The sequence below is a fragment of the Sciurus vulgaris genome, assembly GCF_902686455.1.
Source record: "Sciurus vulgaris genome assembly, chromosome: 6".
Lineage (NCBI taxonomy): Eukaryota > Metazoa > Chordata > Mammalia > Rodentia > Sciuridae > Sciurus > Sciurus vulgaris.
This window is the reverse complement of record NC_136466.1, coordinates 33,065,252-33,088,441: the sequence shown is the minus strand read 5'-3', so window position 1 is coordinate 33,088,441 and position 23,190 is coordinate 33,065,252. Positions and strand designations below refer to the sequence as shown.

At 38.5% G+C, this 23,190-nt stretch overlaps 1 protein-coding gene across 3 annotated transcripts in view; it reads right to left on the bottom strand.

Annotated features, from left to right (window-relative positions):
- The window catches only part of SEC24A (SEC24 homolog A, COPII coat complex component), an 81,703-nt gene that overhangs the window by 16,380 nt on the left and 42,133 nt on the right, over positions 1-23,190 (bottom strand). For all 3 annotated transcript variants that reach the window (XM_079144116.1, XM_079144115.1, XM_079144117.1), the window contains 7 exons: positions 21,638-21,756; positions 18,780-18,835; positions 17,480-17,686; positions 15,629-15,749; positions 14,449-14,607; positions 5,153-5,326; positions 2,570-2,680 (listed from right to left, as the gene is read on the bottom strand). In XM_079144116.1, the coding sequence (XP_079000242.1) occupies positions 2,570-2,680; positions 5,153-5,326; positions 14,449-14,607; positions 15,629-15,749; positions 17,480-17,686; positions 18,780-18,835; positions 21,638-21,756 (947 nt within the window). The remainder of the gene's footprint in view (positions 1-2,569; positions 2,681-5,152; positions 5,327-14,448; positions 14,608-15,628; positions 15,750-17,479; positions 17,687-18,779; positions 18,836-21,637; positions 21,757-23,190) is intronic.

The window sequence follows — 23,190 nt, the reverse complement described above, 5'->3', positions numbered from 1 at the left end:
CTGAGAGCACACCACTGGCACTGAGCGTCTTGCGCTTCCCTTTCATTGCAAAGCTGTTGGCACAGGACGTGGCGAACAGCACCAAGACGCTGGCGGCTGGTGCTCCGGGGCACCGTGGCGCCTCCTTGACGATCCTGGTGATGACAGCACCTGGCAGGGCCCAGCCGGGGCAGTAACTTCTTCAGTCTCAGGCCCCTTCTTCCGGCAGCTAATGTCCGGACTTCGCGCATCGCTACGTTCTGACCCTCCAAGGGTTCCGTTCTGTCCCACGCCACACACCACATCTCAGGGTGCCCAGCGCCATAACCGCTCTCTGGCCCTAACCCGGCCTCTACCTCAAGTTGGTGCTTGCGAAGTTTCCACACCATAGAGATAGCAGGCCCATCAGGGCTTCCGTCCGACCCACGCTGCTCGCTTCTCTCTTTTGCCATTACCAAGTCTGGGTGGGAACTTTCTCCTTAGGGAAACTTTTCAAACAGCATTATAATTCCAGCTACAATGAGCTGTCATCATTAATGCAGGCTCAAATTTTCTTCACCTACTTCAACCGAGAGAACATATTGATGAGAATCCTGCTGTCTTCTGATAAGCAGACATTCGAAGATTTAAAAAATGCAATCCACCTGATTTCTTCTCTGCTGTGGAAAATGTTTTCCATTTAAAAAGCTAATATAAATAAAAGCTTTTTTTTTGGTGGTGCTGGGGATTGAACCCAGGACCTTGTGCACGCGAGGCATGCATACTACCAACTGAGCTACATCCCCAGCCCTAAATGCTTTGTTTTTAAATGAATTACTATTTAAATTTTTTCAAGTTTAATTTCTAATAAAGTAAATACTGATAAACAAAAGCTGTTTGGGGACCCCTCAAGGATTTTAAAAGAAAAAAGTCCTGGAAAAAAAGCCTTTGGGAACTCCCAGTATGCACAGTACTCCTTTACTTAAAAAATAAATAAATAAATAAAAACCCTCCATGCATAGGAGCTCCTTTTTTAAGGCAAAACCTTCCCTGATCATCTCAATCCTGGATTCTTTTATCATTATTTGTATTAAACTCCATCAATAAACTTTCAACAAGATATAATTTTTCTTGTATTTACATGATGACTCCGAATATGCGAATCTGCGGAGCCCCCTGCTCCTACCCTTCTGGAGAGAAGGCATTCTCCTCTTCCCTTGAACTCATACAGTCCGGACTTTTCCAAAATGCCTGGAAACTGCAGCTCCCCGTGCCTCGTGCCTCGGTAGCCTGCACATCTTCTCGGCAGGCAGTCCCAAAAGCGATGACCCTGACTGCTTTCGGATCTCCGCCACTTCTGCAACACTCCAAACACTCAAACCCAAGAGCTGCCTCTTCCCTCCTCGGCCCGGAGCCCACAGGCCTGGGGCTGCTTACTAGGGTAGGCCGCCCCACCACCCTCCTGCACTCGCTCCCCACGCTTCCAGACCCAGCATCAGAGGACTCATTTGCACCTTCCTCAACACTGGCCTCATCGGAGCAGGTGCCCGGCAGTTTCGTTCCTTCAAACTCCAAGGCACGAAAGCTGAAGGATGGCTTGTCCCTCACGGTCCACCTGCGGATCTGTTCAGAAGCTTCCGAGGCACTTTTGCAGAAGTGGAGCCAAGTGTGCTGAAGGCGTGTGCGTTGGGACTGATGGAAAGCACGCCTCGAATGGGCATGTCCCCACCCTCCCCGCACCGTCCTAAAAAACTACCGCTCGAAGTCACTCCGAAGTCCAGAACCAAACCCGCTTTCCCCTTGTGGAGTGAACAGGCGGCAGGCCAAGCCCCCGCCTGGTTAAGCACACGTCCCTTGGGGCTGCTCTGCGGCCTCGTCCGGCCCGGCCGGCCTCCCCGGCGCCGCCCGCACCTCCCGCTCCCGGGCCTCCCGCACGCCCGCCGCCTCTCCCCCGGCTCTGCGGGCTCGGCCGGCCGGATGCAGCCCTGGCGCCGGGAGGCCGCCCGCGCACCTGCACCTCATGGCTGAGCCCCTCGCGCACAGCGTAATTGAAGGACTCCACGTGCGCCCGCGTCAGCTCCTGCAGCGCCGCCTTCTGCTACTCAGGAGGGACCCCGTAAGAGGGGTCGGTCAGGTGCTTCAGGCTAGGCCCGCTGGGCAGGCCACGCCACCGGCCGCCGGGATCCATGCCTCCTCACGCCCCACACCTGCGTGGCTCCGCGGCGCGGCAGCAATAAGCATTAATATTAAACATTCTATAAGATATGGTTGAGTCCAAAGGAGATAAATATAAATAAAAAGCAGTTAAGTGGTTGCTTAAGGCCAGTGAGAGATGGAGGAAGGAGTGGGCACTAACTGCTAATGGGAATGAGATTTTTTTTGGGTGATAAAAATGTTCTAAAATTAGATTGTGGTGATGACTTTATAACTGTAAACATTCTTAAAAGAACAAAATTGTACAACTACAATGGGTGAAGTCATAGCAGTAGATCTTTTCATTGAAATAGTTACAAGCACCCAAACAGGGAAACCTGTAAAGTTAGTTACATAAAAAAAAGACAAGATTATGTTTACAAGTTGAAAAATATTTACAAGTGGTAACAACTCTTACCCATATTGGCCAATAATCCTGAAATTGCTTGAACATCTGCTCCAAGAAAGACTTCATTTAGAGTTGAAACTACTGGCAAACACAAAGTATGGACACGAATTCTTCTTTCACCTTTGGGAAAACATGATGGTAAGGCACAACAATATACAAAAAGATTATGTTAAAGTAACCACAACTTAAAAACCAAGTAGTTACAGGAAGCAGAGACATATCAAAATTTTAGTTGGTGAGCACTAAAGCCTTTTTTAACTATAAAATTCTTTTTGTTCAAGTTATTACAAAACAAAAAACAGTGATTGTATTTAAATGAAAATATGAAGAGATTTTATAAATCTCTTCTAAACTTTTTCGTTATTTCTTTATGCAATAAAATTGTTGAGTTAATATACATAAGACATCACTACTCTTGCTTGTTTTATAGCCTATTTTGACATTTAAAGTTCAGAAAAACTATACTTAACACAGAAAGAAATTTTTGTGTGTAAGTTGTATATGAAATTTAAATTTTGTTAAATGTTGGATCCTATACCCAAGTATCTCATTGGGTATATGCAAATATCCCCACATTTGAAAAAAATCCTAAATCAAAAACACTTCTAGTCCTAAGCATTTCAGATAAGAGATAGTCAACCTGCATATGATTCAATTTTTATGACATTCCTGCAAGACAAAACTCTTAGTGGTTACTAGAGATTGGTGATGGGAGAGAGAATGATTACAAAAGCAAAGGGTGATGCTGAGAAGGATGGAACCAATTATAATGTTTTTATTATGGTGATGGTTAACAGGATACATTTGTCAAAACTTGTGGAACTTTACATTCAAAATGGTTCAATCAGCAGAGCCAGTGGTACACACATGTAATTTCAGCTACTTGTGAAGCTGAGGCAGAACTGTGAGTTTGAGTCTAGCCTGTGCAACTTAGTCAGACCTTGTCTCAAAATAAAGTAGAAAAGGGCCAGTGATATAGCTCACAGGTAGAACACTTGCCTAGCATGCTTTAGGCCCTGGGATCAATCTCTAGCACTGCAAAAAAACAAACAACATCAACAAAAAACAAAACCAAAAACAAAAATGGTGCATTCAGCTGGGGAGGTAGCTCAAGAGCACAGTATGTGCTTGACATGCATGAAGCCCTGGGGTTTGATCCTGGGTACCACCACCACAAAAAAAAAATAATAATAATAATAAATAAAAATAATTGTCTTTTACCATATATCAATTATAAATTTTTAAAATGAGCAGAAAAGGGACTGAGCTGAATTTTTTGTCAAATAAAAAATGGTACCTAGAGATAGAAATCCCTCTTTACATTTACAGTATGTCATACTAATTATAATCATACAGAACATTCCTCTTAAAGGTTTTTATTAAAGTGTCCTTACTATACACTTTTCAGAGACTTTGGAGGGGTTGTAAAGATTGAGCACATACAGTACAGAAAGTCTCCCCCCAAATTAAGGAGGTGAAACAGGGTGGGAGTAAAAAATCTTTAAAGTAAAAAAGTAAATTTAACATGCCTTATATCATCTTTGATTAAAACATAAATTATAAATTAGGAACACCTTAAAAAGTGTTTTCTGAGTCAGGTGCAGTGGTGCACTCCTGTAATTCCAGTGATCAGGGAGGCTGAGGCAGGAGGATCAGTTCAAAGCCAGCCTTAGCAAAAGCGAGGCACTAAGCAATGAGATCTCGTTTCTAAATAAAATATAAAATAGGGCTGGGGATGTGACTCAGTAGTTGAGTGCCCCTGAGTTCAATGCCTGGTACCCCCAAAAATAAACAATAAAGAAGTGTTTTCTGATGGTCAGGTGTGGTAGTATGTACCTGTAGTCCCAGCTAGTTGTGAGGCTGAGGTGGGAGGATTGCTCCGAGTCCAGAAGTTTGAGGCCTGCCTGGGTAATATAGCAAGATTGCATTTCAAAAGAAAAATAAGCCAAGTGTGGCGGTGCCCACCAGTGACAGGAGGATCACAAATTAGAGATGAGCCTCGGCAACTGAGTGAGAACTTGTCTCAAAAATAAATAAATAAATAAAAAATAAAATAAAATAAAAAGGGCTGAGGATATAACTCAGTGGCAGAGCATCCTTGGTCCAATCCCCAGTGACACACACACACACACACACACACACACACACACACACACAAAGTGTTTTAGTATCAATTCTTTCAAAACTTAAATACCACCTCTGTGAGACCTTTCTGGTCAATTCCATCGTGAAAGAGCAACTGTTATATTATTTATCCTGTTTACTATCTGACTGCCTATTAGAATTAAATTGTACAAAGGAATTTTTCAACTGATAAACCAGAGTGTTTGATACACAGCAGACACTCAATAAGTATCTGTGAAATAAATGAATAAATAAAATAATTTACAAAATTAAAGCCAAACATGTTGGCTTTACCAATAACAGTAACAAAGCTCTTATGGCTTAAAAGATACTACCTCCAAAGAAGAGTTTATTATAGGCCACAGAGTACATTACCACATCAAAAAACTTTAATATAATATTGTGCATATAGTTTAAGAGGATAGAGCTCATGGTTTTTATAATAATTAAAACAAACAAAAAACATACCTTTGCTTGATGTATACAAGAGTGCTGACTGAAAAGAAACCAACTGAGTGTCAGTAAGATTTTCTTCTACTGACATCTGTACTGCATATCCAGCATCTGGATTGACATTGGGCAAAGACAGTAAGTCTGTTGACCTAACAAAGAAGTTCCCATGGAAGGTATGAATGGAAAGACCTAAGAGAAAAAAAATCATCAAAATGGCTTTTATATATCTATATGGAGATATTTACATTTTATCCTAGTCATTTATTAGATAGTAAAAAAGTTCATATACTACACAGTATTGAATGAGGTTGAGGAGTAATAACTGTTGTCTTCCTTTTTTTGGCACCAGGGATTGAACCCACGGGTACTTAACCACTAAGCCATATCCCAGGCCTTTTTATTTTTTATTTTTAGACAAGGTCTCACCAAGTTGCTAAGGCTGGCCTTGAACTCAATCCTCCTGTCTCAGTTTCCTGAGTCACTGGGATCACAAATACATGCCACCACACCTGACAATAGGTATCTTCTTAAATTAGGGTGAGAATACAAATTTTCAAAAATTATTTTGGAGAATAATTTGGTAGTATCTATGAAAATTTTAACGAATACTTATTTTGACTTTACCAATCTCTTATTTAGGAATTTATTCTATAGACTCATTTAAGGGCCACATTTGTATGTATAAAATAATTTTAAACAGATTTATGTGTAACAGCAAAATATTTAAAAATGGTTATTGGTAGGAAAATAACTAAATTGTGATTTTACTCTGGTGAATATCAGGATGAGATAATTTTACATGAACTAAAATTATTGAATTTTTAAGATTTATTGAGTAAACACCCACTCCAGCTGCTCATGCCTGTAACCCTAGCAACTTGGGAGGCTGAGGCAGGAGGAGTGCAAGTTTGAGACAACCTTGGCAACTAAGCAAGGACCCTGTCTTCAGATAAAAAGAAAAAAAAGGGCTGGTGACATAGCTCAGTGCTAAAGAGCCACTGAGTTCAAACCCCAGTACTGAAAAACAACCAAAAAAAGAGTAAGTTTCTTGGCAATAAATTCTTAGAAGGAACAAGTGAGTGAAAATAACTATTTATGGAAATAGAACACATTATACTTAAGTATGTAAATGTACAGAAATCTAATATAACAAAGTGGCTACAGTAACTACATAAGGGCAGAGTGAAAATATATACATGTGTGTGTGAGTGAACATATGCATGTGTGCCCCCACACTGAAGCCAATACAGGAGTTTAGCTTTACCAATAATGTATTTATTCTTTTTGGAAGAAAAATAGATGTACATATGCTGATGAAGTAAAAACCAACTTTAAAACAAAAGTTGCAAAGAAGAAAAGGGTGCAGATCTGTATGTATAAAAACAGGAGGGAGGGGCTGGAGAGAGAGCTCAGTTGGTAGAGTGCTTGCCTTGCAAGCACAAGGCCCTGGGTTCAATCCCCAGCACTGCAATGGAGCCAATCAATCTGAAAACTGTGTGCACTGAAACCTCCAAACCATGAGCCAAAAATAAACCTAGTCTTAAAAAAAAAAAAAAAAAAAAGAAAAAAACCAGGAGGGAGATCCAAGATGGCGGACTAGAGGGAGGCTGCGTTCCTTGTAGCTCTGAACTCGGGTTTCAAGCAGAGGATATCTGTTTCTCTGTGAGGCAGTCTTTGCTGCTTATCAATTCCCTGCTGTTTATCCCATTTGTCCATTGTCATCACCTACAGCCTGCCAGCACATCGACTACTTTTTGAGTGCAGATTGCTCTCTGACTGGCGCCTATTATCCGCCATTTGCCAGTTTGCCTGCCTCTTGCCTTTCCATTGCCTGTCTTTCACCTACTCATCACCCACCACCTGTGATCCACCTGCAGATCATCCAGCAGTAGCCAGCAGACCGAATGCAGACTGCCAGTGGATCACCAGCTTCTGCTGTTGCCTGGAAGTCCAGTGTCACAGTACCCACAGATTTGGTTACACGTGGCTGCTGCCATTTTGAGATAACAGCCAGAATCTGCAGGAACCCAGGATGGACTGACCAAGTCCCGTCTCCAGGACCCCTCAGCCCAAGTGACTGCACCCTGCCTCCAGGACCACCTGACCGACTGACCACGCCCCACCACCAGGACCCCTCAACAAGACTGAGCACACCCTGCTTCCAGGACCCCTGCACAACCAACCACACCCCACCTGCAGGACCCCCACCACACCACAACCACGCCCTGAGCTGCAGCTCCCCATTTGCTAACACATTTGGAAGCCAGAGCAGCCATCGTGGATTATCCTGGTAGCGGAAGTTCCCATCTTTAGGTGGGGCAAATCCCATCCTGAGACACCTGCTGGAGACTGCTCATTGACAGGTACCTCGTGTGTATCAGGCTACTAAAGACTGGGAGGCTTGAATACTATATGACTGTTATAGTGTACATTTTTTTTCTTCTCCTTTTTGAAAATCTTAAAGTTTTTTATTTCTTTACTTTTTTTGCTCAATTTTCCTTTTGTTTATCTGTTTTTTCAGGGTCTCTTTCTCCCTTTTCTCATGCTAACAATGAACTTCCTTTGATTACACTTTCACTCTTTATGCGATCTAGAGCTTCTTTACTCTTATCCTATTAACAGTTATATCCTACACCCCTTTCCATCCTCTAGTCCTCCATTAGAAACTGCAGACCTTATTGTAAATTTGTTTGTTATACTGTAGATAATAATTGAACTCATCCTCTCTGTTTATTGTGACAATGTTGTCAACATCCTCATAGGGGCTATTTGGTTTAGGGCTGCATATTGTCTATACTGGGTGCTGCTAATATTGATCTCCCCCTTAAAGAAGAGGTTTTGGAAACCTATAGGGTCACTATAAACCTATGGAGGGGAAACTGCAGTACCACAGATCTGCACTGCTAGAGGGGAGGATACATGAACAACATGAAAAAACAAGGGAAGAAAATGTTCCAAACAAACCTAGATTCTACATTAACAGAATCCAGTGACAGCATGGTAGAAAAAATGTCCGAAAAAGAGTTCAGAATATACATAATTCAAATGATTCATGAAGAAAAGGATGAGATAAGAGAGCAAATGCAGACAATGATCACTCCAATGAGTAGTTGAAAGAGCAACTGCAGGAAGCAAAAGATCATTTCAACAAAGAGAGATTCTCAAATAAAAAACAAACAAACAAAAAACAAATTCTTGAAATGAAGGAAACAATAAACCAAATAAATAAGGAAAGCATCACCAAAAGACTTAGAACACTTGGAAGACAGAACCTCAGCAATGAAGACAAAATATTTAATCTTGGAAATAAAGTTGCCCTAACAGAGAAGATGGTAAGAAATCATGAACAGAACCTCCAAGAACTTGGGATATCATGAAAAAAACAAATTTAACAATTATCTGGATTAAGGAAGGCACAGAGATACAAACCAAAGGAATGAACAACCTATTCAATGAAATAACATCAGAAAATTTCCCAAACCTGAAGAATGAAATGGAAAATCAAATACAAGAGGCTTACAGAACACCAAATGCACAAAATTACAACAGATCCACACCAAGGCACATTATAATGAAAATGCCTAACATACAAAATAAAGATAGAATTCTGAAGGTTGTGAGAGAAAAGCATAAGATTACATATAGGGGGAAACCTATATGGATATCAGCAGATTTCTCAGCCAAGACCCTAAAAGCTAGAAGGGCCTGGAACAACATATTTCAAGCTCTGAAAGAACATGGTTGCCAACCAAGAATACTATACCCAGCAAAACTAACCTTCAGAATTGAAGACGAAATAAATTCCTTCCATGATAAACAAAAGTAGTAAGAATTTACAAATAGAAAGTCTGTGCTAAAAAACATTCTCAGCAAAATATTCCATGAGGAGGAAATGAAAAACAACAATGTCGGTCAGAAAAGGGAGGAACTACCTTAAAGGAAAAACCAATCAAAGGAGAAACCAAGTCAAGTTAAAAAACAAAAATAAGCCCAAATGATTGGAAATACAAATCATATCTCAATATAACCCTGAATGTTAATGGCCTAAACTCATCAATCGAAAGACACAGACTGGGGTTGGGGTTGGGGTTGGAGTTCAGGGGTAGAGCACTCACCTGGCATGTGTGAAACTGGGTTCGATTCTCAGCACCACATATAAATAAATGAATAAAATAAAGGTCTATCAATATAAAAAAAAAAAAAAAGGCACAGTCTGGCAGATTGGATCAAAAAGAAAGACCCAACAATATGCTGTCTTCAAGAGACTCATCTCATAGAAAAAGACATCCACAGACTAAAGGTGAAAGGATGGGAAAAAACCTACCATGCACATGGACTCAGGAAAAAAGGTGGGGTTTCCATCCTTATTTCAGGTAAAGTGGACTTTAAGCCAAAGTTAGTCAGAAGGGATAAAGAAGGACATTTCATACTGCTTAAGGGAACCATAAATCAGGAAGACACAACAATCGTAAATACTTATGCCCCAAATAACGGCACATCCATGTACATCAAACAAATCCTTTTCAATTACAGGAATCAAAAGGACCACAACATAATAATTCTGGGTGACTTCAACACACCACTGTCAACACTGGATAGATCTTCCAAACAAAAACTAAACAAAGAAACCATAGAACTCAATAACACAATCAATAACTTAAACTTAACAGACATATATAGAATATTCCACCCATCAATGAACGAATACATTTTCTTCTCAGCAGCACATGGAACCTTCTCAAAATTAGACCATATGTTATGCCACAAAGCAGCCTTCAGTAAATGCAAAAAAAATAGATACTATGTTGTGTTCTATCAGATTATAATGGAATGAAATTAGAAATCAATGACAAAATAAAAAACAAAAATTACTCCAACACCTGAAGACTAAATAATATGCTACTGAATAAAGCATGGATAACAGAAAACATCGGAGAGGAGATAAAAAAATTCTTAGAGGTAAATGAGAATGACGATACAACATATCAAAATCTCTGGGACACTACAAAAGCAGTACTAAGCGGAAAATTCATTACATGGAGCGTATTCAAGAAAAGAATAAAAAGTCAACAACTAAATGATCTAACGTTACATGTCAAAGTCCTAGAAAAAGAAGACCAGAACAACATCAAAAGTAGTAGAAGACAGGAAATAATTAAAATCAGAGCTGAAATCAATGAAGTTGAAACGAAAGAAAGAATCCAAAAAATTGACAAAACAAAAAGTTGATTATTTGAAAAAGTAAACATAATAGATAAACCCTTAGCCACACTAACAAAGAGGAGAGAGAAAACTCAAATTACTAAAATTTGTGATGAAAACAGAAATATCATGACAGATATCACTGAAATATGAAACATAATGAGAAGCTACTTTGAAAATCTATACTCCAAAACAGAAAATACTGAAGACATCTACAAATTTCTAGAGACATATGCTCCTACCAAGCTGAACCAGGAGGACATACCCAATTTAAACAGATCAATATCAAGCAATGAAACAGAAGAAGGCATCAAAAGCCTACCAACCAAGAAAAGCCCAGGACCAGACGAATTCTTAGCTGAACTCTACAAGACCTTCAAAGAAGAACTCATTTCAATACTTCTCAAAGTATTCCAGGAAATAGATAAGGAGAGAACCCTTCCAAACCCATTCTATGAAGCTAGAATCACTCTGATACCAAAACCAGACAAAGACACAACAAAGAAAGAAAATTTTAGACCAATATTTCTGATGAATATAGATGCAAAAATCCTTAACAAAATTCTGGCAAATTGGATGTGAAGGTGATCTGGTTGCGACATCTGTCACCCCACTGATTGCCAGGGTTGATTCGGCTGATCTGGCTGGCTAGGCGGGTGTCCCCTTCCTCCCTCACCACTCCATGTGTGTCCCTCCCGAAGCTGCGCGCTCGGTAGAAGAGGACGACCTTCCCTGGTAGAGGAGGACCGTTTTTTCGGTCAAGGGTATACGAGTAGCTGTGCTCCCCTGCTAAAATTCTGGCAAATCGCATACAAAAACATTAAGAAGATAGTTCACCATGATTAAGTGGGGTTCATCCCAGGGATGCAAGGTTGGTTCAACATCTGGAAATCAATAAATGTAATTCATCACAACTATAGACTTAAGGTGAAGAATCACATGATTATTTCAATAGATGCTGAGAAAGTGTTTAACAAAATACAACACCCCTTCATGCTCAAAACACTAAGAAAAATAGTAGGAACATACCTGAACATTGTAAAGCCTATTTATGCTAAGCCCATGGCCAACATCAGTCTTAATGGAGAAAAACTGAAAGCATTTCCTTTAAAAACTGGAAAAAGACAGGGAAGCACTCTTTTACCACTCCTATTCAACATCATAGTTGAAATACTAGCCAGAGCAATTAGATAGACCAAAGAAATTAAAGGGAGACGAATAGGAAAAGAAGAACTCAAGCTGTCACTATTTGCTGATGACATGATTCTATATTTAGAGGATCCAAAAAACTCTACCAGAAAACTTACAGACCTCATAAATGAATTCAGCAAAATAGCAGGATATAAAATCAACATACATGAATCTAAAGCATTTTTATTCATAAGTGAAGAAACATCTAAAAGGGATATGAGGAAAACAATTCAGTTCACAATAGCCTCAAAAAAATAAAATACTTGGGAATCAATCTAATCCAAGAGGTGAAAGAGCTCTGAAATGAAAACTATAGAACATTAAAGAAAGAAACTGAAGAAGACCATAGAAGATGGAAAGATCTCCCATGTTCTTGGACAGGCAGACTTAATATTATCAAAATGATCATACTTCCAAAGGTGCTATACAGATTTAACACAATGCCAATTAAAATTCCTATGACATTTCTCATAGAAATAGAGAAAGCAATCACAAAATTCATCTGGAAGAACAAAAGACCCAGAGTAGCCAAAGCAATCCTGGGCAGGAAGAGTGATGCAGGAGGTATCACTATACCAGACCTTAAACTCTACTATAGAGCAATAGTAACAAAAACAGCATGGTATTGGCACCAAAATAGACAGGTAGACCAAGGGTACAGGATAGAAGACATGGAGACATACCCACACAAGTACAGTAACTTCATACTAGACAAAGGTGCCAAAAACATACAATGGAGAAAAGATAGCCTCTTCAACAAATAGTGCTGGCAAAACTGGAAATCCATATGCAGTAAAATGAAATTAAACCCCTATCTCTCACCCTGTACAAAACTCAACTCAAAATGGATCAAGGATCTAGGAATCAGATCTGAGACCCTGCAACTTATACAAGAAAAAGTAGGTACAAATCTCTATCACATTAGCTTAGGACCAGACTTCCTTAACAAGAACCCCATAGCTCAAGAAATAAAAGCAAGAATCAATAAATGGGATAGATTCAAACTAAAAAGCTTTTCCTCAGCAAAGGAAACAATCAATAATGTGAAGAGTCTACAGAGTGGGAGAAAATCTTTTCCACACACACCTCAGATACAGTCCTAATCTCCAAAGTTTATAAAGAACTTAAAAAATTTTACACCAAAAATATGAAGAACCCAATCAATAAATGGGCTAAGGAACTGGGCAGACACTTCACAGAAGTGTCTGTGGCCAACAAATATATGAAAAAGTGCTCATCATCCCTAGTAATTAGAGAATAGCAAATTAAAACCACCCTAAGATTTCATCTAACTCCAATCAGAATGGCTATTATCAAGAACACAAGCAATAATAAGTGTTGGTGTGGATGTGGGGAAAAAGGCACACTCATACTTTGCTGGTGGAGTGGTAAACTGGTGCAGCCACTCTGGAAAGCAGTATGGAGATTCCTTAGAAAATTTGGAATGGACCCACCATTTGACCCAGCTATCCCACTCTTCAGTTTATACTCAAAGGACTTAAAATCAGCATACTACAGTGATGCAACCACATCAATATTCATAACAGCTCAATTCACAATAGCTAGATTGTGGAACCAACCAAGATGCCCTTCAATTGATGAATGGATAAAAAATTGTAGTATATATACACAATGGAATATTACTCAGCCATAAAGAATAAAATTATGGCATTTGCTGGTAAATGGATGAAGTTGGAAAATATTATGTTAAGTGAAATAAGACCAAGTCCAAAAAACCCAAGGCTAAATGTTTTCTCTGATAAGTGGATGATGATACATAACGAGGGGGTGTGGCAGGGGTGCAGAGAGAAGAATGAAGAAACTTTTGTTGGTGCAGAAGAAAATGGGGCGGGAAGGGGAGGGGAAAGGAAAGATAGTAGAATGAGACAGACAATATTATATGTATATTTATGATTACATGAATGGTGTGAATCTACACTGTGTACAATGACAGAAATGAAAAGTGGTTCCCCATTTGTGTACAATGAATCAAAATGCAGTCTGTAAAAATTTAAAAAAAAATTTAAAAGAAAAAAAGAAAAATGACAACTTCAGATTTATACAAATAAATAAATAAATAAATAAAAGTAGGTATCTGAGATTTAGTTAAAAACAAAACAAACAAAAACAGGTACAATAGTTTATGCCTGTAATCCCAGCAGTTCTTTGAGGCAGGAAGATCTCAAGTTCAAGGTCAGCCTACACAACTTACTGAGACCCTGTCTCAAAGAAAAATTTATTTTATTCATATATTTGTTTTCTTTTCTTTTGAGTGGGGCGTACTAGGGATTGAACTGAGGGCACTCAACAACTAAGCCACATCCCCAGTCCTATTTTGTGTTTTATTTAGAGAAAAGGTGTCTCTGAATTGCTCAGGGCCTTGCTTTTGCTGAGGCTGGCTTTGAACTCAGGATCCTTCTGCCTCAGCCTCCTGAGCCACTGAAATTTTTACATCACTTATTGAACCATAGTGGTGGGAAATCTTTTATTTATTTGAGACAGAGTCTTGCTCTGTTACCTGGGCTGATCCTGAGCTTGCCTCAGCATCTTGAGTAGCTTTTATTTTTTGGGGGAACATGGTCTCTTTTTTAAAAAACTTAAATAATTCATACGGCATAACATTCACGATTTTTAAAATTTTTAACAGATTCACAAAGGTTCCTATTTTTTAATAGTGTTTCTTCTCTCTCCTTAATTGCATATAATAGTCTGCAAAGTATCTTAGAATGGCAAATCCTTTATTTATTTATTTTTTTGTGCTGCTGTGGATTGAACCCAGGGCCTTGTGCTACAAACTGAGCTATATCCCCAGCCCAGAATGGCAAATCCTATAAGATAAAACTAAGTGAAAACTTGTATTTATTGATATCGAAAAATAATATTTACTCCTATGTTTTAAAAAAAAAATGTATCCTCACCTTTAGTGCATCGAATCCTCATAACTGCCTCAAAGCCAATCTTCCGAGTGAGGTACCTCTGTAGTTCCTTCTGTAATTTCTGTACTTGGACTGGGTTGTGCTGATGATGGTAAGAAGGATAGTAATAGACACTACCTGCTGAGTACCGAGAAATACACCCTGAAAGAGAACACACACATTTTTCAAACAGTGGCATTATCTGCTACTTCTATGCCAAAATAAGTACAGTCCTTTGATTCAATTTTTCCCTACCTTCTCAAGTCAAAAGAATATTCCATTCCATAACTGTCAAAAAGAATATTCCATTCCTTTAAATCATAATATAGACATTTTCTATTTCTCCTCTACTAAATTATAATTGAGTAGAAGATGACTATAAGGTTTATAGATTAAACTGACTATTAAGAGGGGTGTAATGGTGTGCACTATGGTCCTGGCTACTTGTGAGGCTGAGGTATGAGGATCACTTAAATTTACAAGTTTAAGACCAGCTTAGAGCTGGGAGTGGTTGCCTGCACCTGTAATCCCAGCAGTTTGGGAGGCTGAGGCTGGTGGATCGCCAAGTTCAAAGCCAGTCTCAGCAACTTCAGGAGGCCCTAAAGCAACTTATCAAGACCCTGTCTCTAAATAAAATATAAAGGCTGGGATGTAGCTCAGTGGTTAAGCATCCCTGAATTCAATCCCTGGTACCAAGGGAAAAAAAAAAGACCAGCTTGGGCAATATAGCAAGACCCCATTTCAAAAGAGAAATACCAAAACCACAACCGTAACTGACTCTCCTAAAACTCTCTGAAAGGAATAAAAATTTTACTTTATCCTCTACCTAGAATAGTATCATGCCTATAATCCCAGCTACCTAGAAGACTAAAGGAGAAGGATTGCAAATGCTTAGGGGCACTTTACCGAGCTACATCCCCAGTTCTTTTGTTTTGTTTTGTTTTTGTTTTTATTTTGAGACAGAGTCTTGCTAAATTGCTGAGGCTGGTCTCAGACTTGCTCAGTGGTAGAGAACTTGCCTAGCATGTGCAAGGCCCTGGGTTCAATTCCTAGTACGGAGGGGGGCGCGGGGCAACAATGAAACAAAATAATTTAAATACCATTTTGCTACTCATTTAAGACAAAACAACAACAACAACAACAACAACAACAACAACAAAAAACCCAATCAGGAAAAACTTACCCAGAGAAGCCAAATCAGAATACTGTCCACTGAGAAGGAATAAGTCCACAGCTACCTGCTGACCAGAACAGTCCAACGCTAATTTCTTATAGAAGTCAGTGGACGGTGTCAGGTGTATTTCCTATTAATAAATTACAAGGAGAATTTTTAAAAAATCATTAAATTATCAAAATGTAAATACACATCTACATATAGCAATGTGTGACTAACAATTTTCTCTAGGTATTCCACATAATCCATAATTCTTTTGCTTTGACATTTGATTTTTCATTAAGAAGCATGTACTGATTAAGAATTTTCTGAGTTTCACGGCTAGGAATGTAGCTCAGTGATGTAGCACTTGCCTATCATGCGTGAGACACTGGGTTTAATACCCAGTAATAAAAGAAAAAGAAAAAAAAATTTTTTTCTGAGTTTAATTTTGTTGTTTTACTTTTAAAAAGAAATACCTCTATCAAATTAATTTTATAATAGGCAAAAATAATTATTGTAAACAAATCTAGCAAATGCTCAGTATGCTGGGAATCATTCTAAATAATTCATAAGCAATATCTACTTAGTTCTTACAATTATCAATATTTTCACTTTATATATATAGAAACAAAGAAATGAAGTAACTATTTAAATTCACACATCTAAAAAGCAGTGGAGGGCTGGGGATATAGCTCAGTTGGTAGAGTGTTTGCCTCACAAGCATAAGGCCTTGGGTTCAATTCCCAGTGCTGCAAAAAATAAATAAGTAAATAAAAAGCAATGGAATTTAGGCAGTGTGAATCCAGAGGTAACTTTATAACCAATATGGTATACTGAGGTCCGTTAATCTTTTGGAAAACACAGGTCTCAAACTGTTAAATTTAGCTGGGCATAGTGACAAATGCCTGTAATCCCAGTGGCTTGGGAGGCTGAGGCAGGAGAATCACGAGTTCAAAGCCAGCCTTAGTAACTTAGAGAGGCCCTGTCTCTAAATAAAAATACAAAAAAGTGCTGGGGATGTGGCTTGGTGGTTCAGTGTTCCTGCATTCAATCCCTGGTACCCAAAACAAAAACAAAAAACTTTCAAACTGTAAGTTTATACATACAAGGTGCTCAAATGCAATCTGAGGCTGTCGATATACTAAGTTATGACCATTCCTAACTGGTCCATCCAGGTTCCCCTTTGTCCCTAGCAAATATATTCACACTCTCTCTCTTTTTTTTGGTACCAGGTATTGAAACCAGGGGTGCTTAATCACTGAGTCACATCCCTGGCCCTTTATTTTGAGACAGGGTCTCACTAAGGTGCTTAGGGCCTTGCTAAGTTTCTGAGGCTAGCTTTGAACTTGGCAATTCTCCTACCTCAGCCTCCCCAGTTGCTGGGATTACAGGCATGTACCCCCACACCCAGGTTCTCTTTTTGTTTTTTGTAGTACTGGAGACTGAATCCAAAGGTGCTTTACCATTAAGCTACATCCCCAGTCCTTTTTATTTTATATTTGAGACTGGGTCTGACTAAATGGCCCAGGCTGGCCTCCTTTGCAATTCTCCTGCCTCAACTTCCCAAGTCACTGAGACTATAGGTGTGCACCACCATGCCCAGTTAGCAAGTGTTTTCTCTTAGTTACCCAGACTTTCTCATCAAAACCAGGCTAGATGACTAGTGGTTTACTAAAGATATTAAAAATAAGGCATGGATGAATCAGGTAGAGAAAAATGTAATAATAATTTCACATAAAAGTGAAACCTTTTACTTATTTCCTTATAATCTCTCCTCCCCACAACTGGAAACCTCCCTGCCCCCTCCCCCAGAGAAAACGCTGTGGTCAAAGGGACACAGCACCAGCATAAATCTTACATACTTGATGACTTTCTAACCTTAGCAGATGATCTTTGGTTGGGTTCTTCTCGTGGTTTCAGGGCTCCCATTCCAAGAGTTGGGAGTTGTGTTTGAAAGACGGACATTCGACCACCAGTTGGGGACATCAGCTTAAAGGCAGCCTGAAGTGCAGGACCCAAGGCACTCTGAGTCTCCAGAGTCTTGGTAAACATTTGTGGCAAAGTTTTCAGTAATTCTTGAACAAGCTTGTGAAGTAAAGCAAGAAAACTCAAGAGTGTTACAATTCATTTTTTTTCCACAATAAGTCAATATCTAATACAAAAGACAAGACACTGAGTTATGATGATGATCAGAAAATCTACAGACAGTACAGTAAACAATGAAGTTGGTCAAATGACAAGAAAGCCATTTTAAGTCAACATTATAAATTGGCAAGCAAGACATCAAAATTGGGGCCTTACAGTTCTTGCACATGCAATAGCCCAGCAAGACTATAAGTCCAAAATGTATCCAAAAGAACCATAAGTTTAGAAATTTGGTTTATTTTAATGCCATGAATTATGGCTTTCTCTATTGCCTCTACACTTTATTCTTTTGAGTTCCAATATGAGTTCAGCTTTCCCTGTTGCAAAATCTAAGATATCCAGTAACTTTGCCAACCAGTAATATCACTATAAAAGAAAAACAAAAATAAAAAAAACCAACTACCTAGTCAGGTTAGGTTGTACAAATAAAGAGCATTAATGGGGAAAAATACTTTGCACCATGGCACAGTGACCACTGCCAACAGCAGAGACCATAGACTTGCTAGTTAAAATGTTACCCCTATGGCATATATGCATGTACAGGGTAGACAACATCCCCCCTTCAGACACATTCTGTTCACCTCTCACTGTATTATGTCATGGCAATTTCCAGGCAGGTAATAAGAGTTTCTTCTGAACTGACCCCAATGACACTCTGTGAATCAGAAAAGCAAAGGGCACTGAGAGCAGCCTGGCTCATGTGCTTCTGTGTAGTGACCAGAAGCTTTATGTCAGCAACCCTCCCAACACCCCAAAGGGCTGGCAAGACATGTTTCCTTCAGATGTTCCTCCTTTCTGGAATAGGCTTCTCTTCTACCCTACTACAAATAACTTGCTGCATTAGACTTAAAAATGATTGGCACGAGATTGAACTTGAGAATTGTTCATCTAATGAACTTAAGCTAAGAGCAAACTAAGATGCTGCATAGTTTAAAAATGTCAAAGCAAGCAGTAAAATTTTACTTAAAGTTCATTTAAAAAATATGCCTTAAATATTTCAATCAAACATGTCGGGTAGAAAAATGGATCTTACCTCTTTACTTTCATTTAAATTTACTAATAAGTTCTCTGGCATAGGTATAAAAACATCTGAAAAAATAAGTAAATATTTATTTTAAACAAAATTAAACTATTAAAAATGTTCCAAATACATTAACACTGATGCAATTCACTACATCATACTTAAAGAAAAGCCTGCTCCTCCACTATTATAGGCTATCCACACATGTTCGAAGAGCCACCAAAGGAACACTGACTTGGGTATTTATAGCAACTTTTCTCCTTCTTGTTTGATTACTTATGAAGGTAAATAGTTTCTAAATTAGAAAATAGTGATTGGTAAGCACTTAGTAAGGGTTTGTGCAAGTGTTCTGTTTCCTAGGTTAAAGACAGCATCTAAGAATCTTGCTTAATCTTTTTTTATGGCTGACCCTGCAAGCCAGCCAAAGACATACTCTTTGCATTAAAAAAAAGGGCAACACACAAAAATATTATCTTTATACAGAAGTAATACAGTTTTCCAATACTTCTGTTATTCCAAACATTCATGCTTTTTCACAAAGAAGACCCACACTAATGCCCCAACTAATAATGAGACTACAAATCCAATTAAATCAGAATGTATGCTAAAGTGGACACTTTAGGTGAGCCTCTCAAGACTCACATTTATTTCTGCTTAGGAACTGAGTTCCCTTCCTTAGATCGAAGCAAACTAGGAAGAGAAGAGAGGTAGTAGTAAACTATGAGGAAAATCACTTCCTGTGTTTCTATATTGTTTTTGCTCACACAAAAATAAAGCTAATTATGAAGTTAGTAAAAAAAAAAAAATTTTAAAACATTAAATGCTTACTTTAGCTGTCATATGAAAATTTTGTTGCCTACTCTTCAGTTTTCTTCCTTTTATTCTTTAAAAACATTTAAAAAATTTTATTGAGATATAATTCACAATAAAATTCACCCTCATGAAAAGAAGAGCTCTGAACTGGGCATGGTGGCTCATGCCTGTAATCCTAGCTACTCAGGAAGCTGAGGCAGGAGGATCACAAGTTTGAGGCCAGTCTGGGCAACTTGGTGAAACCCTGTCTCAAAATAAAAAATAGAAAGGGATGGTAATGTAGCTCAGTGGTAGAGCACTTGCCTAACATGTATTAAGGCCCTGGGCTCAATCCTCAGCACCACAAAAACAAAAACAAAACAAAACAAATAGTATTCAGTGATTTACATAAACATATGTATTTGTGTATGTATGTTCAGATTTGTCCCACTACCATCATCATCTCAAAAAGAAACCCTGAAATCATGGTTACTTCCCATTATCATTTTCCCTAAGTTCCTGGTAACTAATCTACTTTCTGCCCCAAGAAAGTTGCAAGTTCTGGACATTTCACATAAAGAGAGCCATATAGGGCTGGGGTTATAGCTCAGTCGTACAGCACTTGCCCAGCATGTGTAAGGCATTAGGTACAATCCTCAGCACCACATAAAAAAATAGATAAATAAATAAAATAAAGGTATTTTGTCCATCTAAAAGTAAAAATAATTTTTAAAAAAGAGAGCCATACTATATATATGGTCATTTGTAATTGACTTCATTCATCAAGCATGTTTTTAAGATTCATCCATGTTAGCATGTACTTCATTCTTTTTTATTGCTGAATAACATTTAATCTTAAGAAAAGACCACATTTGTTTATTCACTCTTCAGATGATGGTCATATGTGTTGTTTCCATTTTTGGTCATATTGCTCTGAACATTCATGTATGAATTCTTATGGATATGCTTTCAGTTTTCTTGAGTTTACACCTATTGTGTAGAATTACAAAGTCATATGGTAACTTTAACTTGTGTGTGTGTCACTAGAGACTGAACCCAGTGGCACCCCACCACTACTGAGTCACATCCTTGGACCTTTTTTATTTTTGTGATGCTGGGGATTGAACAGTCTCACACATGCTCCCAGATCTTATTTTTATTTTGAAACAGGGTCTTGCCAAGTTGCCCAGGGTGGCCTTGAACTTGTGATTCTCCTTATCTCAGTGTCCCAAGTAACTGGGATTACAGGATTGCGCCACTGTGCTTGGCTTCTGTTTAACTTTTTGAGGAACTGCTACACTGTTTTCCATAGTGGCTGTGCCATTTCACATTCCCCTAGCAGTGTATGATGATTCCAATTTCTTCATATCTTCGCTAATTTTTGTTATTGTCCAAACCTTTCATTTTAGCCACCAACTTCCTGTTTAGAGACATCTCATTGCCCTTTTTAATTTGTATTTCCTGATAAATAATACTGTAGAGCATGTATCAAATTTTGGGGGGGCATACTGGAGGCTGAACTCAGGGGTACTCAACCACTGAGTCACATCCTCAGCCCTATTTTGTATTTTATTTTGAGATAGGGTCTGACTGAGTTGCTTAGTGCCTTGCCTTTGCTGAGGCTGACTTTGAACTCAGGATCCTCCTGCCTCAGCCTCCCAAACTGCTGGGATTACAGGTATGCACCAGTGTGACCATATTGTATGTATCAAATTTGTCTATAGAAATTTTTGATGGGGAGTGCTGGGGATTGAACACAGGGCCTTTGATAAGCTTAGCACACACACTACCACAGAGCTACACCTCCAGCCCTAAAATATTGAATAGTCGTGTAATGACTAAAGAAATGTCTATTCAAATCCTTTACCCACTCATTCATTGGGCTATTTTCTTTTTATTGTTAACTTACAGGAGTCCTTTAGGTAACTAGATATAAATCCTTTTTCAGATTCTGATCTTCAAATATTTTCTCCACATAGCAGACTCATACCATATACTTCTAATTTGCCAAGGTCATGAAATATTCCTAAAATAGAAAATTTCTAAGACGGTTCAGTAAATTTGTGTATAACATATACCTTCAATATCTGAAACTATTAGCATCTGAGGTTGAGAGAGACCTTCTTGAAGACTGTAGAAATGAATTGTACTGTCAAATGTTATGAAGCCAATTTTTGTTCTAGTGTTGCCAGGAAGCCTAAAAACAAATTCAGAAGAGTGTTTTATAAGGTACATAAAATATCTGCTAAGTATTACATGCATATATCTAATTTAGTTGTTATGGAAACTGGTCCAACATAAATGTTTAAACCATTCATTGTTTACATACCATGAAAACATATCCTCCTCAAATGGAAAACAGGACACACACAAGCCAAATAGTCAGTGAAAACCAGGAATAACATAGTAATCCAAAACGTTATTATGTCTAATATGAAATTATATAATATTTACTTAGGAAATAGTATGTAAAAAAATACCGAGAAATATGGATAAAACTTTGCAGGTAATAAAATTTATAAAAAATGCTTCAGGGCTGGGCATGTAACTCAGTGGTAGAGCACTTGCCTGGCCTGCACAAGCACTAAGTTAAATCCCTAGCACTAGCAGGGAAATGCTTCAAAAATAATCATATAACAAATCTAAAGTATAATGTGAACTTAGGCAGTGCATCTCTAAAAAAATCTGCATGAATTTTATATTGTTAAATGCATTTATTTAAGAACAAAGAGGAGCAAAAGCATCTGCTTTAAAAGAACTGGTTTTTCTTTTTCTTCTGGTACTGGGGATTGAATCCAGGGGAATTTTCACATTGAGTATATCCTCAGGCCTTTTTAAAATTTTTTAAATTTTGAGACAGGGTCTTACTAATTTGCTGAGGGTCTCACTAAATTGCTGAGGCTGGCCTCAAACTTGCAAACCTCCTGTCTCAGCTTCCCCAGTTGCTGCTGGGATCACAGGTGTGTGCCACTACACTTGGCTAAAAACATCTCTTTTAAAGACTTCAGCTCTATGGAACTCCTTTTTTTTAATTTTATTTTTAAAATTTTTAAATTTACTAAGGATTGAACCTGAAAGCACTCAGCCACATCCCCAGCCCTTTTTATTTTTTTATTTTGAGACAGAGTCTTACTAAGTTGCTTTAGGGACCTACTAGGTTTCTGAGGCTGACTATGGTCTTCCTGCCTTAGCCTCCCAAACCAATGGCACTACAGGTGTGTACTACCACACTTGAGGGGAACTACAATTTCTCAAAGAGAAAACAACTTCAATTTTATTGTTTATGCTTGTGAGTCAACAGACTTTCAACAACACATAATTTGCATATACAACTACAAAATGAAAAATGCAAATGCTGGTAGGAATGATGTCCTTTTCACTGAGTGATGAAGAGTGGTGAAGATCTCATTTATGATGCGATCTGGCCTTCTACATCCTTCCATATCATACATTGAAGGGTCACACTAGTTTGTATGGTTACATTTGTATCTAAACAACATTTTAAATAGTTATTTTAAGAGACTTAACTGTCATGATAACCAAATGCAATGTGCAAATACTATTTTATTTGTATTTTTTGGGGGGAGATAATGGGCGCTAATGTACCGTGTTACATCCCTAGTCTTTTTTA